At 33.4% G+C, this 15,286-nt stretch overlaps 1 protein-coding gene across 1 annotated transcript in view; it reads left to right on the forward strand.

Annotated features, from left to right (window-relative positions):
* Positions 1-15,286, forward strand: part of LOC141517292 (putative E3 ubiquitin-protein ligase HERC6) — a 69,089-nt gene that overhangs the window by 16,900 nt on the left and 36,903 nt on the right. The window contains 7 exon segments of the mRNA XM_074228139.1: positions 1,135-1,232; positions 5,113-5,237; positions 8,578-8,717; positions 10,116-10,189; positions 11,567-11,682; positions 12,812-12,871; positions 14,335-14,422. Of these exon segments, the coding sequence (XP_074084240.1) occupies positions 1,135-1,232; positions 5,113-5,237; positions 8,578-8,717; positions 10,116-10,189; positions 11,567-11,682; positions 12,812-12,871; positions 14,335-14,422 (701 nt within the window).

The raw sequence follows: 15,286 nt of genomic DNA on the forward strand, positions 1-15,286 counted from the left end.
AACACAGAGGCAGGTAGGTAACATAGAGCACCAGCCCTGGAGTCAGGAAGACCCTAGTTCAAATCCAGCCTCAGAAAATAAATACTAACTTAGCTGTGTGACCTTGGGCAAGTCACTTCAACCCATTGCCTCACAAAAGACAAAAATAAATAAATAAATACATTCTGTCTTGGGGAAAGATAATGTTCTCTACAATAACTCCTTTGGAATTGTCTTGGGTCTACTTTTCTTCATCTCATCCAATGTCTCCAAGTTCTAAATGAAGACACTGCTGTCAGTTGTTGCAGCTGAGGATGCGGCTCAAGTATCAATGCAAAGTTTAGAAGTCCACAATACTCTTCAAAGTTCATACAGCTGTCTTCCTACTTAAGGAAAATGGGGAGAAAGAGACCCAGGTCATTGTGGTCAAGGTACTGACCTTGGCCCCAAGCAATTCCTTCTCAGAGTTTTGTCTGGAAGCTTCTGCCAGTAAATTTCTAGACCTTAAAATCCCTAATTTTAATTAGTGTATTGATTTTATAAAAATTCCCAAGTTATCATTTCCTTCAACTAATTTGAACAGGTTTCCTATCTAATGTCACTTTGCTTCATCTAAACTGATGAAGTGCTTCTTGTATAGAGTCTACAACCTATGGCTAATTATACCTAGTGAAAAGTTAATATATATATATATATATATATATATATAATATTTTATATATATATATATTTGTCACTTTCTTAAAGTGGAATGTAGGTAATTGTCAGATCTGATCTTCATGGGCCTTTATACAATTTTTGAAGGAATCTTTTGAAAGAATCTTCCAAGAATTTCTCAAGTAGTTAGCATTCAAAATTTCCCCAAACATAATGTATATGTTTGTTTGTTTTCTAATAGCACTCTAGTCATAATGATAATTTGAGAATCATAGTTTGAGAGTTAATTCATGGTTGTTCTTAAGTCAATAATAATTGAATTTTGGATGGGTATGAAATCTTGAAATGTATCTAAGGCTTCAAATCCTAATCAGAGCTGCTAATGAACTACTTTTTTCTTTCCTATGTCACCTCATGTCTCTTGCTTGAAGATCTTATTAACAGAGATGAAATCTGAGACTTTTTAAATGTATAATAGAAATTCTTTTTTTCCTTTAGCGGAGCAAATCTCCAAACCTCATTCTATTGGTGAACTAAAGAAGCTTCAAGTGACATACATCAGCTGTGGGGATGAACATACAGCTGTCCTCACTCAAGTAATAGCAAACCTAAGCTTCTTAAAAGTATAGTAAAGTGTGAGAGTTTGTGTGTGTGTGTGTTTGTGTGTGTGTGTGTGTGTGTGTGTGTGTGTGTGTGTGTGTATTCTGAGTATTATTGTGTTTAAAAGTAAATGAGAAGAATTATTTGCAGTTTTATTGTTATTGTGGTTTGGAAGTCAAAAGATAATTCTTCTTTCCTCTTGGTTCAACTACCATCAGAATAACCTGTGAGACCAGAGATAAGTCATCTCCTCATCCATAACAAAGAACTTAGATTTGATGGTTATCTATATGAAATCTTCGGGCTTTAAAAAGTTCAAAGTGAGGGACTTCCATATAGTACCTTTAGACTTTGCAAATCTAACACAAAGATAAACAAAGAAGTTAAAGACTTAATTCATTAAAAGAATTAAGACCTTTGGAATATTAAAAGTGATGGATCTCTGTTGATCAGTTTTAAAAAAAAGTAGGAAAGCATTTACACATTTATAAGCTGGTTACAGCACCTTCACAAAAATTGACCATATATTAAAGAATAAAGACCTCTCCCAAAAATGTAGAAAAGTAGAAATTTTAAATATAGTAATTACTGAAAACAATGCAATAAAACATATTTAATAAAGATTTATTGGAAAAGTATTAAAAATAAAGAAACAGTAGAAAATTGTATAAAGGAAAATTACAATAATGATCAATATACCAGAACTTATGGGATTCAGTTAAAGAAGTTCTTACAGAAAATTTATATTTTCAAATTCTTTTGCTTACAAAAGAGAAAGAACAAATCAATTAATTGGGTACACAAAATTAGATTAAAAACATAAAAGAAATCAACCCTCCCAGCTAAACAACAAATTCTAAACAAATCAAAGAAAAAAAATAATAAAATTAAAGAGTTCAATGAATTCATGAAAAGAACTAGAAGCTGGGGGTAGTTAAAGAAATAGGTAAAAAAAACATGATTTTTTCAAAAAGAGGGGAGCCTCAAATTATTCATATCAAAAATAAAAAAGAATTCACTACAATTGAAAAAGAAATAAAGGCAGTAATAGGAACTATTTTGTTCAATTATGTGTTAACAACAATATATCTTAAGTAATGGGTAAATTCTTACAAAGATATAAAATACTCACATTAACCAAAAAAGACATGATCATTTAAATAGCAAAACCTTAACATACCACATAAAAGCTAGCTACCATTATTATATTGAAAAAATGAATTTATCAAGTCATAAATGAACTCATGAAAATTCAATATTGTAGAAACAATTTACAAAATTTGACTATGAGACAAATATAGTCTTAGTTGCTAAACTAGATAGAGACAAAGCAGAGGGAGAAAACTGTGGACTGATAAACGTCATAGATATTCTGACAAATTTAAAACAAAATGTCAGCAAATAGGTTCCATATTAGTGAGATTATATACTACCATCATGTGAAACCAAGAATACAAGATTAGCACAGTATATGGAAGACAAAAATGAAATAGAACATATTAATAGCATAAGCAAAAACAATATGATTAAATCAACAGACATTTTTATATTTTCCTAGAAATCATAGGAAAAATGGACTTTTCCCTATCCTGATAAATAATATCCTTTTAAAAAAAGTATTTGTAATTGTAATAGTTAACAAGTTTTTCCAGTAATCAAAGATCATTGTTATGTTATGATTTAAAATACTATTAGGAATGCTAGGTTTAACATTAAGACAAGAAAGAGAAATGAAGGGAATAAGCATACACAGAGAGGAAACACATAGAGTACTCTAAAGTCTCAACTAAGAAATCAATTTAAGCAATTAATGACAAGTAAATTTGAATAAAATGAAACAAACTGACATAAATCATAAAGCACTCCGATATACTGTCAACAAAATCAAGTAGAAGAAAGAGAAAGAGAACGTTACTTCAAAATATCTGCAAAATGTTTCAAAATACTTGGCAGTATATCTTCCAAGAGACACTTAGGAAAAGTCATGTCTGCAGCAAATGTCTCTGACAATATTATTATTTCCAAGATATGTAAGTCACTGAATCAAATTTATAAGAGCAAGCTATTTTCCTCAGAGAAATTGTCAAAAGATTTCAATAGGTAATTCTCAAAGGAAGAATTTCAAGGTATCAATAGTCAAATAAAAATACTCAAATGACTAATAATTGAGAAAATTCAAATTAAAGCAACTCTGAGATTTTATTTTATAACTCAAAAGATTGGTCAACAGTAGGGGGGTGGCTAGGTAGCGTAATGGATAAAGCACTGGTCTTGGAGTCAGGAGTACCTGGGTTCAAATCCGGTCTCAGACACTTAATAATGACCTAGCTGGGTGGCCTTGGGCAAGCCACTTAACCCCATTTGCCTTGCAAAAAAACCTAAAAAAAAAAAAAAGTTTGGTCAACAGTATCAAATGTTGGAGAGGTTGGGGAAAACAGGTGTTTCATTACAATGTTGGATGAAATGTGAATTAGTATGTATTCTGGAAAGTGATTTGAAACTATGGCCTCCTTTAATCTGTGATACCGCAACTAGGTCTATAGAGATCAACATCCTCTGAACCCAAAGGGATCACAGAAAGAGGGAGAGGATCTATATATTACAAAAAATATTTGTAACAACTGTTTTCATGGTAGCTTCTAAAAGAACTAGAAACTGAGGAGGTGTGCAACTATTGAGGAATAGTTTAACAAAATATCATATAAGAAGGGAATACAATTTAATGGCTACATAAGAAATAATGATGGTTATATGATATAGACCTATATTTTTGGACATTGTGTGTATGAGAGTTTGTTTTGTTTTTCTATACATAGTTGTTTGGAGTGTTTTGTTTTATTTTGTTTTAATTTTAATTTTATCCAGTACTGGATACAGGGAGAGGAGATTAAGGAAGAGAAAATTAATGTTGTTTATTTTTTTAAAAATGACTTTGCCCTGGAGTCAGGAGTAGCTGGGTTCAAATCCGGTCTCAGACACTTAATAATTACCTAGCTGTGTGGTCTTGGGCAAGCCACTTAACCCCATTTGCCTTGCAAAATCCTAAAAAAAATGAATTTGAAGAAAAAGATCCCATGGTTCTCAAAAATCCTTCAAATGTGGATAATACTGTTGTTCTCACTCCTGTTTTACGCAGCAAATAAGTGGCAGAGGTAAAATTTGAACTCGGGTTTTTCTAAATTCCAAGTCTAACACGGCCTAGACTGGTAGAGGTATCAATCTATTACTGCATTTGACAAGAGGCTGCAGCCCCAAGTAGCAAATGGAGCAAGAGCTTCAAAAAAATCTCAGTATTTGAAAGGACTTTTCTGCAGGAGTCAGCAAATTGTAGCCTCACCTATTTTTGTTGGATCCTTGAGCTAAAAATTGTTTTTATATTTTTGTGGGCCTCAATTTGTCAGTCCCCACCTTAGAGACCCAACTAATATCTCACTAGAAATCCTCAGAATGACATTTTGGAAAATGATCATCTGGCTTTCCTCTCATGGTTTATGTTTACAAAATAATTCTACATTTAAATTGAGACTAGATGATACTGTTTGGCCATTGCTTGTGGAATTTCAAATTTTTACCCAAGAAAAACCCCTATGTTATGATTTGATTTAAAAAGTTTTCTTAAAAGTTACAAAGCAGATAGGTACATGATGAGCAAGAGGCAAAAGAAGTGTTCCCTTTCAGGGCAGGTATCCTTTTTAAATCAGTGAAGTCTTCTGAAAAAGAATTTTTTATGAAAAATAATCAAAAGAAGCAAGGAAAAATGTTGGTACATTTAGCTAGCTAGTGAATGTCTGAAATTTCACACCTTCAATATACATGCCTCTTTTTGGAATTACATTCTTTAATTTTTCATTCCTGTTACTAATCTGCTTCTTACAGGATGGTAAATTGTTCACATTTGGAAGCAATAATTATGGACAGCTGGGACATAGACTGGTTTCTAAGAAGAGTAGTCCTCAGATTGTGGATTCAGATAATTTGTTTTCTCAAATAGCCTGTGGAAGGTAAAAGTGTATATTCCTGTAGCAAATTCAAAGGTTAAAATTTTCAAACTTGATACAGAATAAACTCTTATACCATCAGTATCAATGCATTTTAATGTTTTTGGGCCTGAGATATGTGATCCTTTAAAGGAAGTTTTCATTTTTTGACAATTTGAGTTTTTCAAATGGAGTTTGGCCATATTTTCTTATTTATACAAATTGGTTTTAATCACCCAAGGGTGACTGAATGACATTTTGCCTTGTCTTAACTTAAACATTTAACTTTAACTTCCTTACCTCCCATATTCTTGTGAGTTGGCAAATCTTGTTGCAATGTCCACATTTCTCCTATCTCTCCCTTTCTTTCTACTTAGGCAGCCACTTTTGTAGTGAAATCCAAATCAGCTCTGCTTGAACAGTTACAACTAATCCATAATTGGACTCCTGGTTTCTTATTCTCTCTCTCTCTCCTCACCAGTCATCTTGACCTATGTATTGCCATTGGACTCAGATAACTCTGGAGAGAATACGTGAGGTTCATGACTTAGCATAGCTCTGCCTTCACTTGCAAGGCAAAACGTCATACTCTTGATATCATTGGTCCTCAGGGTGAACAACAACATTATCCAAGCAGTTGTCAAAATAATCTGCCTGAGACAAAACTCAGATAAAAATTTTTCAGTGGTTCTCTATTACCTAAAGAATAAAATGCAAATTCCTCAAGCCAGTATTTAAGGTCCTCCAAAATCTGCCTCTCCTTTGTCTTTCTAGACTTCCTCCATGTTCACACACTCTTAGGTTTCAGCTAACTGTCCTTGAATTTGGCACTCACATTTTGCACAGGCATAACTCGAATTCCTGCCCTCTTTGTCTACAGTATTTGGAACAGCTAACTGCTACTGCCTTTGGATGACCTTTCCTGATGTTCCCAAATGGTGCTTTTTCTCCTCCTCCAATTTCTCATGTTTATTTTTTAAAGCATTTTAGCCAACTCTCTAAAAGAATAAGTCACAAAGTGTCAGCCTGTATTAGTAGAAAGAGTTTCATTTCTAGACAGTTCTCTCTACCAGTGAAATCATCTGTAAATCCTTCTGTAAATAATTTGCCCCAGTAGAATATAAACTATTTGAAAGGAGGGACTAGTTTGTTCCAGATAATTATCTTAAGCAACTCAACTGTAATAGTCATTTAAGAAATGCTTTTTTGTCTTTTAAATTTAATTTATGCATTTTCCAAGAATTTTCTCTAGGGATAAAAAAGAAACCAAATGCATACCTGTGTGTTCAGAAGGTTCACAGGGCTCCTGGAAGCCAAACTCATGACTCAGAACTCACTTTTGGAGCTGCTGAAGCAGGACTAAATCTAGGCTAATGACTCAACTCACTGTTTCTACTACATTACTCTTTATTATCCTGAACTCTATAGTAATTCAGGGATATACGTGTGTATTTACTCAGTTAATAAAATTTCAACTTAACTCTTTTTTTTTTTTAGGTTTTTGCAAGGCAAACAATGTTAAGTGACTAAGTGGCTTGCCCAAGGCCACACAGATAGGTAATTATTAAGTGTCTGAGACCGGATTTGAACCCAGGTCCTCCTGACTCCAGGGCCGGTGCTCTATCCACTGCGCCACCCAGCCACCCCTCAACTTGATTCTTAATCAACTAATATGAGTCTCCACTAATTCATTAAGTTTTATTTATTTACAACTTTCTTTCCTAATAGACATTAGGAAAGATCTCTCTATTTATGTCAATTCCCTCAATGTCATAAGCTCAAATAAACATTAAAGTTAGTGAATACATAATTTATCAATAGAGAAATCAATAATAAAATATATAGATAATTATTTTATTTAATTTAGCTGTGAGGATAATTACCACCAGAGTTATCTTAAGCCTCATTGGAAAAGTAAATGATTAAAATTCTAAGAAAATAGTGTTATACCATGTAATTTACAAAATTAAAAAGTCATTGCAATACTTTGTAACCACCCCCCTTTTTTTGCATTTGCAAGGTAAAGGTTAAGCTAGTTCTATTCATAAAAAGAATTGCTCTATCCTCTTTCCATCTTCTCCCAGTTTTTCTTCAGCAACATCGGGAAAAGAATCTGCTGCTTCTCTTAATACTATATAAATCATCTCTTCAGCTAAAACTGACTCTGAAAGATATAGTAATAGTATCTGTAGTGTTTTGGGGAAAGCCTAATGAAACAGGTATTATACTAGTGTAATTCAACTATAAATAATTTCTAGATAAAAATAAAATAAAATCTTCTAAGACCTAATTCTGATGGAAATTTTATTCATCATTCACTCAGTTCAATTGAAGTATTTAAAATCATTAGTATTACTATGTTCACTTTTTTAATTTTTTTGTTTTTGCTTTCTTTCTCATGGATTTTTTCCTCCTTTATTCTAATACCTTTTTCATAGCATGATTAATATGGAAATATATTAAACATGATTGTACATGTACTACTTTTACCAAATTTTTCCCCACCATGGGGAAGAGAGTAGGAAGGGAGGATGGTAGAAAAATGTAGAACTCATAGATTTGCAAAGGGATGAATGTTTAAAATTATCTTTGCATGTAATTGGAAAAATTAAATCAAAAAAAGAAAACCAGGGGTGGCTAGGTGGCGCAGTGGATAGAGCACCGGCCCTGGAGTCAGGAGGACCTGGGTTCAAATTCGGCCTCAGACACTTAATAATTACCTAGCTGTGTGGCCTTGAGCAAGTCACTTAACCCCATTGCTTTGCAAAAAAAAATACTTAAAAAGACCCCCACACAAAATAAATAAATTAATCATTTGAATTAAGTGGACCATCTTTAAGGTAACATACAGTACCTAGTAAAATGCACATATTGAGAGCTAATGTATAAATATTTTGGACTTGATATCATGGTAACTACAGGCAGTAAAAGTCTGATGGTTTAGAGATCGTCTATCTTTAAAGATGATAATAATAAGGTTGAAGACATGTTATTTTTTCATCTTGTATCCCTTGTGTCTAGTACAGTCCCAACAGTATACTGAAGAAACTTATAACATGTTTTATCAAATTGAGTTGAATTTGCATCTTTGCAAAGGCAGAACTCCAATTCCTTCCCTCCTGTCTATACTATTTGGAATAACCAACTGCTACTGCCTTTGGATGATCTTTCCTGGATGTTCCCCAAAAGGTGCTTTTTCTCCTCCAATTTCTCATGTTTTATCTCTCTAGGAATGAAATTTTGATATGGCCATAGGTACAGTTTATAAACTATGCCTGCTACTGTATTGCTAAGAAATTTTGCCTTTCTTTAGAATAAAAAACAGGTAATATAATGAATTCATAATTTGTTATTTCTCCAATAGTAATCACACTCTTGCATATTCCTGCACCACTGGGCAGGTGGTATCTTTTGGTTGTGGATCTCAAAAGGACCTGAACAGCCCTTTGCAACCAGACAACCTACAACAGAACTTCAATATTAGCAACCTGGTTTCTTCCAGTGGTAAGAAGGAGAAGTAGGGATTTTTTGCTTTTTTGATTGCAAAAGAGAGGGTTTTTTCAGTTTCTTACTTCAAAATCTTGCAAAACTATTTTTGCTTAAGAACTTTAAATTCTGAATTTTATGAACTCTCTTATGCAATGATTTCTGTAATCAAGAAATCTGTCTTTCATTGTTTCAAAGTTTATACAGAAAACATTTGGTTTTACATTACCTTTGTTTCCAAATATACTCCTCTTCCTTCACATCTAATTAGCTGTGCCTCTTAACAAAGAATAAAAAACCCATATATACATACCCATTTCTGCAAAGAAGGGAGGGAGGTGCTTGACTCCTTTGGAGTCAAGTTTGATCATTATAATTATACACCTCTGAGGGTTGGTTTTTGCTCTTTCCTTTTACATGGTTATTGATAGACATTGAGTACATTTTTTTTTTTGGTTCTGCTTACTTTGAATTACATATGTCTTCTTCTTTTTCCTTTTTATTTTATTAAATTTACTTTTTGTTACATTTTAAATTCTGAACTGTCTCCTTTGTGTCCCACCCCATACTAGAGAAGGCCTATGCTTTCTTTATACTCATTGTTTCTAATAATGCAGTGAGATTCCATTGCTTTGATTTTTCATTTGTTTTGTCCTCCCCCCCAAACAATGATATCAATCTTGTTTCCAATTCTTTGCAACTACAAAAAGTATACATTTTGTTGTATTGAGTAATTATTTTCCTTTGACCTTCTTGGGAAATATGCCTAACAATGATATCTCTGGGACAAAGAATATGAAAATGTTAGGCATTTTCTTAGAATAACTCCAGATTGCTTTCCAGATTAGTTAGACCAGTCCACAAATCTACAAGTAATGTGTTGTCCTTTCCTTAATTTTACATTCATTTATAAAATTTTAAAGGACTCATAATTCACAATGAAAGGGCAAAATATTTGAAATTAAAAGCCAGGGTATGAATATTGGCCCAAAAATGCTACCTAGGACAATGCGAATTCTATCACCTCTCTGATCAATTTTCTCATCTATATTATGAGATAATTGGGCTATTTAACTTTAAAAGCCCTTTTTAGCTATAAATTCATGATTCTATGAAGTTCATAACTCAAGGGCATAAGCATCATCTTTTTTTTTTTAAGTTCTTTTTTTTTTTTTTTTTGCAAGGCAATGGGGTTAAGTGGCTTGCCCAAGGCCACACAGGTAATTATTAAATGACTGACTGAGGCTGGATTTGAACACAGGTGCTCCTGACTCCAGGGCCGGTACTCTATCCACTGCACCACCTAGCCACCCCACATAAGCATCATCTAATTTACATCCTAGTATATCAGCCTTGTTTCATGACGGTTCCTTGATTTCAAGTATACACCAGCTGAGTTTGATGTCCTTCTTTCAGACTTTACAGATGTTCAAGTGAAAGACATTTTTGCTGGAGCAAATGCTAATTTTGTGACCACTATCCAGCCAGAGGTATGTCTCTTGTGCTTTCAGATTCATTTGTTAACTCTTTGCTCAGCTTTTCAGGGAAGTATTTAAAGCATTGTTTTATCCTTATGGATTCCTATTCACATTTTTTTCTATTTCAAAACATAAAGAAGATTGACTGTGCTCTATTAGCATTTTTAAAAAAATAAATTCTTTTTCTCATGGGTATTGAATTGATATTGGTAGATTAAGAAATTCTTCAGTTATTTTTGTTCTAAGTATAAGCAACCAAAAATCTATTTTATAATAGAAGAATTTGTCATTACATTGGGGGTGGAATTCAAAATATTTATATAGAGAATGCACACTAGATGACACATTTTAATTTTGTCTTTGTTTAGGAGAGAGGAAACATGGCCTAGCATATGGCTAAAAAATTGACCATAGAGTCAATAAGAGCCCAATTCAACTCTATCTCTGATCCACTTGCTTTGTAGCCTTAGGCATATCATTTAACCTTTCAATGCTTCCAGACAATTTTCTAAGACTATATTTTCCTTATACCTTATAGGACTCAAACAGACAGCCTACAGTCTGCATGCCTCCTATAATACTTCTGAGTGCTAATGAAATCAGATTACAATCGGTTGGAAATTAATTTACAAAATAAAATAGATCATATTACATTTTTAAAAGTAAATCCAGGGGTGGCTAGGTGCCTCAGTGGATAGAGCACCGGCCCTGGAATCAGGAGGACCTGAGTTCAAATGCAGCCTCAGACACTTAATAATTACCTAACTGTGTGGCCTTGAGCAAGCCACTTAACCCCATTGCCTTGCAAAAAAAAAAAACCTTACAAAAAAAGTAAATCCATATACATTCCACAAGCTCCTATTTCTACCTTAATTTGTCACATTGAGATCACAACTTCAATTTTTTAAAAGCTTAGTAATCCTACCTACCATTAATATTTAATCTTCTTTTAAAGACAAATAGTGATTCATCTACATAGTGTTTTTTCACTTATAAACATGATTTGAATAGACATATCTTTCTTCAAGGAAGCTTCATTTTGGCATCAGGAACATGATTAGTAAAGAAATGATGTAAAATTTCCTGCTTCTTGACAAAGACTTTGGAAGGTGAAGTAGAATGCTTTGCCAAGAGTTGGCACTTTCAAAAATAATTACTTAAAAAACTTTTCCTTTCCAGGAAATGCTTGAGACATTACTCATTTAGTTCATTTGGCTTTAGGTTATCATAATAAATGCTAAATGACTTAATAAATGCGAAGTTGGACATATCAAAGAAACCACTTCTGGTTGCTTCATAAAGTGTCAGTTTTGCTAGTATCATTTGCAATACCCTAAGATGTAAATTTATGTTCACCTTTTTTTTTAATCTCTTTTTCTCCTCTTGGAGGATGTTAATTCTTCATGTACCACTGAAAGAAGTCAAATCAGCTGCATAAACCAAACCCTGATTGAGAAATGGACCACGGTGAAAATCGGAAGTGAAGAATTTGAGGAATCAAACAGGTAGTTTTGAACTCTGTCATTTTCTCTCTTTGTTAAATGGGGTTTTAGACTGTGCCAGGGGAGTACAATATCTTAAATGTAAATACTTAAAGACAGAGAAAGAAAAGGAAAAAAAAGAGAGAAAATTGATCATTTGCTGTGAATTCCCTCAGAAAAATAGGCTCCTAAATTTTTGCTATGAAAGAACTTCAGCAGATCATTTGATCAATAAGATCATTGACTTAGAAATGGCAGGGAAGTGAGTCACCTCTAACTTTAAATCAAATTTAAATCAAATGCTTCTTTCATTGCACTGAACTGCCCCTTCTCGTTTTTCAGAAAAGGAAATTGAAGCCCAGGATGATCCAATGACCTTCCCAAGGATACAGTCAGGTTTAGATGTTGATGTTGATGATGACAGTGATAAATAGCAATAATTCAAAGTCCTTGACTATCTACAATTGCTCAGTAAAATGTCGAAAAACCCAAACACCAGGAGACATTATGATATGCTCTAAAGCATAATAGCTCTCAAGTCACAGATTCAGTATTCAAGTCTCCCTACCTCTGTGTCCTTGAGCAAATGACAGAATCTTTTCTGGGCTTTGATTTCCTCATCTGTAAAAGATAAAGGGAAATTAAATAATATCTTGGGTTTTTTATGGCACTAAATCTTCTAAGTAAGAAAGTTAATTTTTCCCTGTAAAATTTAATTTTTGTTTTTTGACCATCTTATATTCACAACTCTAGATTTTCTTAAAATGGCATTTATTTAAGGAGATGGGTTAAGTGACTTGCCCAAGGTCATACAACCAGGCAATTATTAAGTGTCTGAGGCTGGATTTGAACTCAGGTCCTCCTGACTCCAGGGCCAGTGCGCTATCCACTGCATTATCTAGCTGTTCTCACAACTCTAGATTTAAACAAAATTTTGGAGGTGGAGTAGGTCTCTTGGCTAAAGCAACAAATGCTTGTACATATTAAAAATAAATTCTTCAAATCATATTATATTTTAGACTTCACATATATGATTGTCTATTGCCTACAACATAGAAAAGCTGTGGATAATAATTTATATAAAAGATCCTGAAAATTGGAAATATGCTTTTGTAGTTTGTTTTAATTAACCTTTGTATTCTTCCTCACTTAGGGAAATCCATGAGATATTTTCACATTCTGCTTGTCTGACTGCCAGTTTTTTGAAGAAAAGGTAATACTCATGATATTTTATTTCATTAAATGGAATAAGCGAGCATTTATAAGTGCTTTAGATTTGCAAAGCACTCTATAATGATCATCATACTTTATCCTCACAACAACCTTGGGAGATGGAGATATTGTTATTATCCCCATCTTAAAAATCAGGAAACTTAGGCAGACAAAGTTTAAATGACTTCTTGAGGATCACACAACTAATAAGTATCTGAGACTAGATTTGAACTCAGGCCTTCCTGACTCCATGTCTAGTCCATTCACCGAATCACATAGTTACCTGAAGAAGAGTATTCTTTCTTTTTACATAGTATGATACAGGTACAAAGACATCTGCAACAAAGGCTGTTGACAGATAGATTGAGAACATTCAGAAGAATTTCTAAACATTAACAATTTTCAATGCAATACCAATTAAAATACCCTCCAAAATAAATAATTGCAGAATTCCTCTGGAAGAACAAAAAGTCAAGAATATTAAAGGAAATAATGAAAAAATGTAAAGGATCTTTATAATATAAGACAGTAATTACCAAAACTGTCTGGTACTGGCTAAGAAATAGAAAGGTAGATCAGTGGAACAGAGTAGACATATAATTTACAGTCACAAATAAATATAGTAACTTTGTATTTGACAAACACAAAGACTTGAGATTATGGAATAAGAATTCATTATTTGGTAAAAAACAATTGTTGGGAGAACCAGAAAGCAGTACGGTAAAATTTGTACATAGACCAATAGCTTACATCATTTACCAAATAAAGTCAGAATGGATACATGACCTAGAAATAAAGACAGATATTTGAAGAAAATTTGAAGAATATGCAATATATTACTTATCAGACTTCTGGATAAGCAAACAATTTGTGAATAAACAAGAGAGAGCAGAGTTTTCATGACATTTGAAGAATTTTCTTTGAAATAAAAGAACAAAAAAGCCTAGCACAAAAATGTTAAATGGGTTATTTAATCAGAAAACATTTACTACTATGTGCAAGACTTCCTGTTGATATAAATTCAAAGAAGCCAGCGAGCCTGTGCCCTCAAAAAAATTATACTCTAATGAGGGAGCAGTATACAAAAAATTGGAAGGAGGTATATTTGGGAGACAGAGTGAAAGTAGACATACACCAATCATGTGTAGAGATGGACTGGAAGTAGCATGAAGTCCTTGTTTCAAGCAAGTTAAGGAGAAAGCTTAGCAAAGTTCCAGGTTGTGAGGTTCAGGGCTGGGGAGAGATGAGGATGATGACCGGAGTCTAGACCACAGAAAGTAGAGGTGGCTAGAAACAAATCTGGAAAGTTATAAGCTTTAGAAGAAAAATTGCATCTGGAGATGTAACATCCCTCTCCCAACACCTCATTTATATATATAAACATTACCAACTGGATTAGTACATTGTATTTGAATATGTCTCTGGTTCATCTGTGAAATGATTTTTGTTTTTTTGTTTTCAAAGAACAGATAATATTCCTATTGATGTTGACCTACAAATGTCAAGAGACGTCTTTAAGGAATTAATACAGAAAGACTGGATTACAAGAATGGTAATCTATATTTTAGTAGGTGTATATGTGTATATGTGTACTTATTTTTAAAACATGCTGATGAACATTGCATCTATCACTTCTCTATCAAGAGGTAACATGTTTCATTACAGGTTCTTTAAAGACATGACTGGGCATTGCTTTGATCAGAGTTCTTAATTCTTTTTTTTTTAAGTTTTTGCAAGGCAGTGGGTTGAGTGGCTTGCCCAAGGCCACACAGCTAGGTCATTATTAAGTGTCTGAGGTCAGATTTGAGCTCAGGGACTCCAGACTCCAGGGCCGGTGCTCTATCTACTGCACCACCTAGCTGCCCCTGGGAGTTCTTAATTCTTCAAAATGTTGATCTCCCTACAAAAATATAAATAGTTTTCCTGGTTCTTGTTGTTCATTATCAGTTCATAATACCCAGGATTCTCTAAAATTGTCTCATCATTTCTTATGCCTCAATTATATTCCATTACTTTCTTATACCATAATTTGTTCAGTCATTCTCCTGGAATCTTAAGAGATAATCCAATTCACTCCTTTAGAATATACTTCTTTTGTTTTCTTCAAACATACACACACACACACACACACACACACACAGAGAAAACCTGTCTTACCACCACCTATCCTCATCAAGAAGTTTGTTTTGTTTGTGATTATTGCCTCCCCTGTATTATCTACCTTTTTAACCCATCCATTCCATCTATTTCCTGCTGATTTTGAGATGAAGTTTCACAAATAAATTTTTATGATTGTATTCACCCTGACTTTGTTCATTTTGGATGAATAAAATCCATCTGATACCAGTCCATTACTGTACATTCATTCATGTTTTAGACTCTTTCCACATAGCCCAATCAAAAATAGCAAGTTCAG

The sequence above is a fragment of the Macrotis lagotis genome, chromosome 3 (assembly GCF_037893015.1).
Source record: "Macrotis lagotis isolate mMagLag1 chromosome 3, bilby.v1.9.chrom.fasta, whole genome shotgun sequence".
NCBI lineage: Eukaryota > Metazoa > Chordata > Mammalia > Peramelemorphia > Peramelidae > Macrotis > Macrotis lagotis.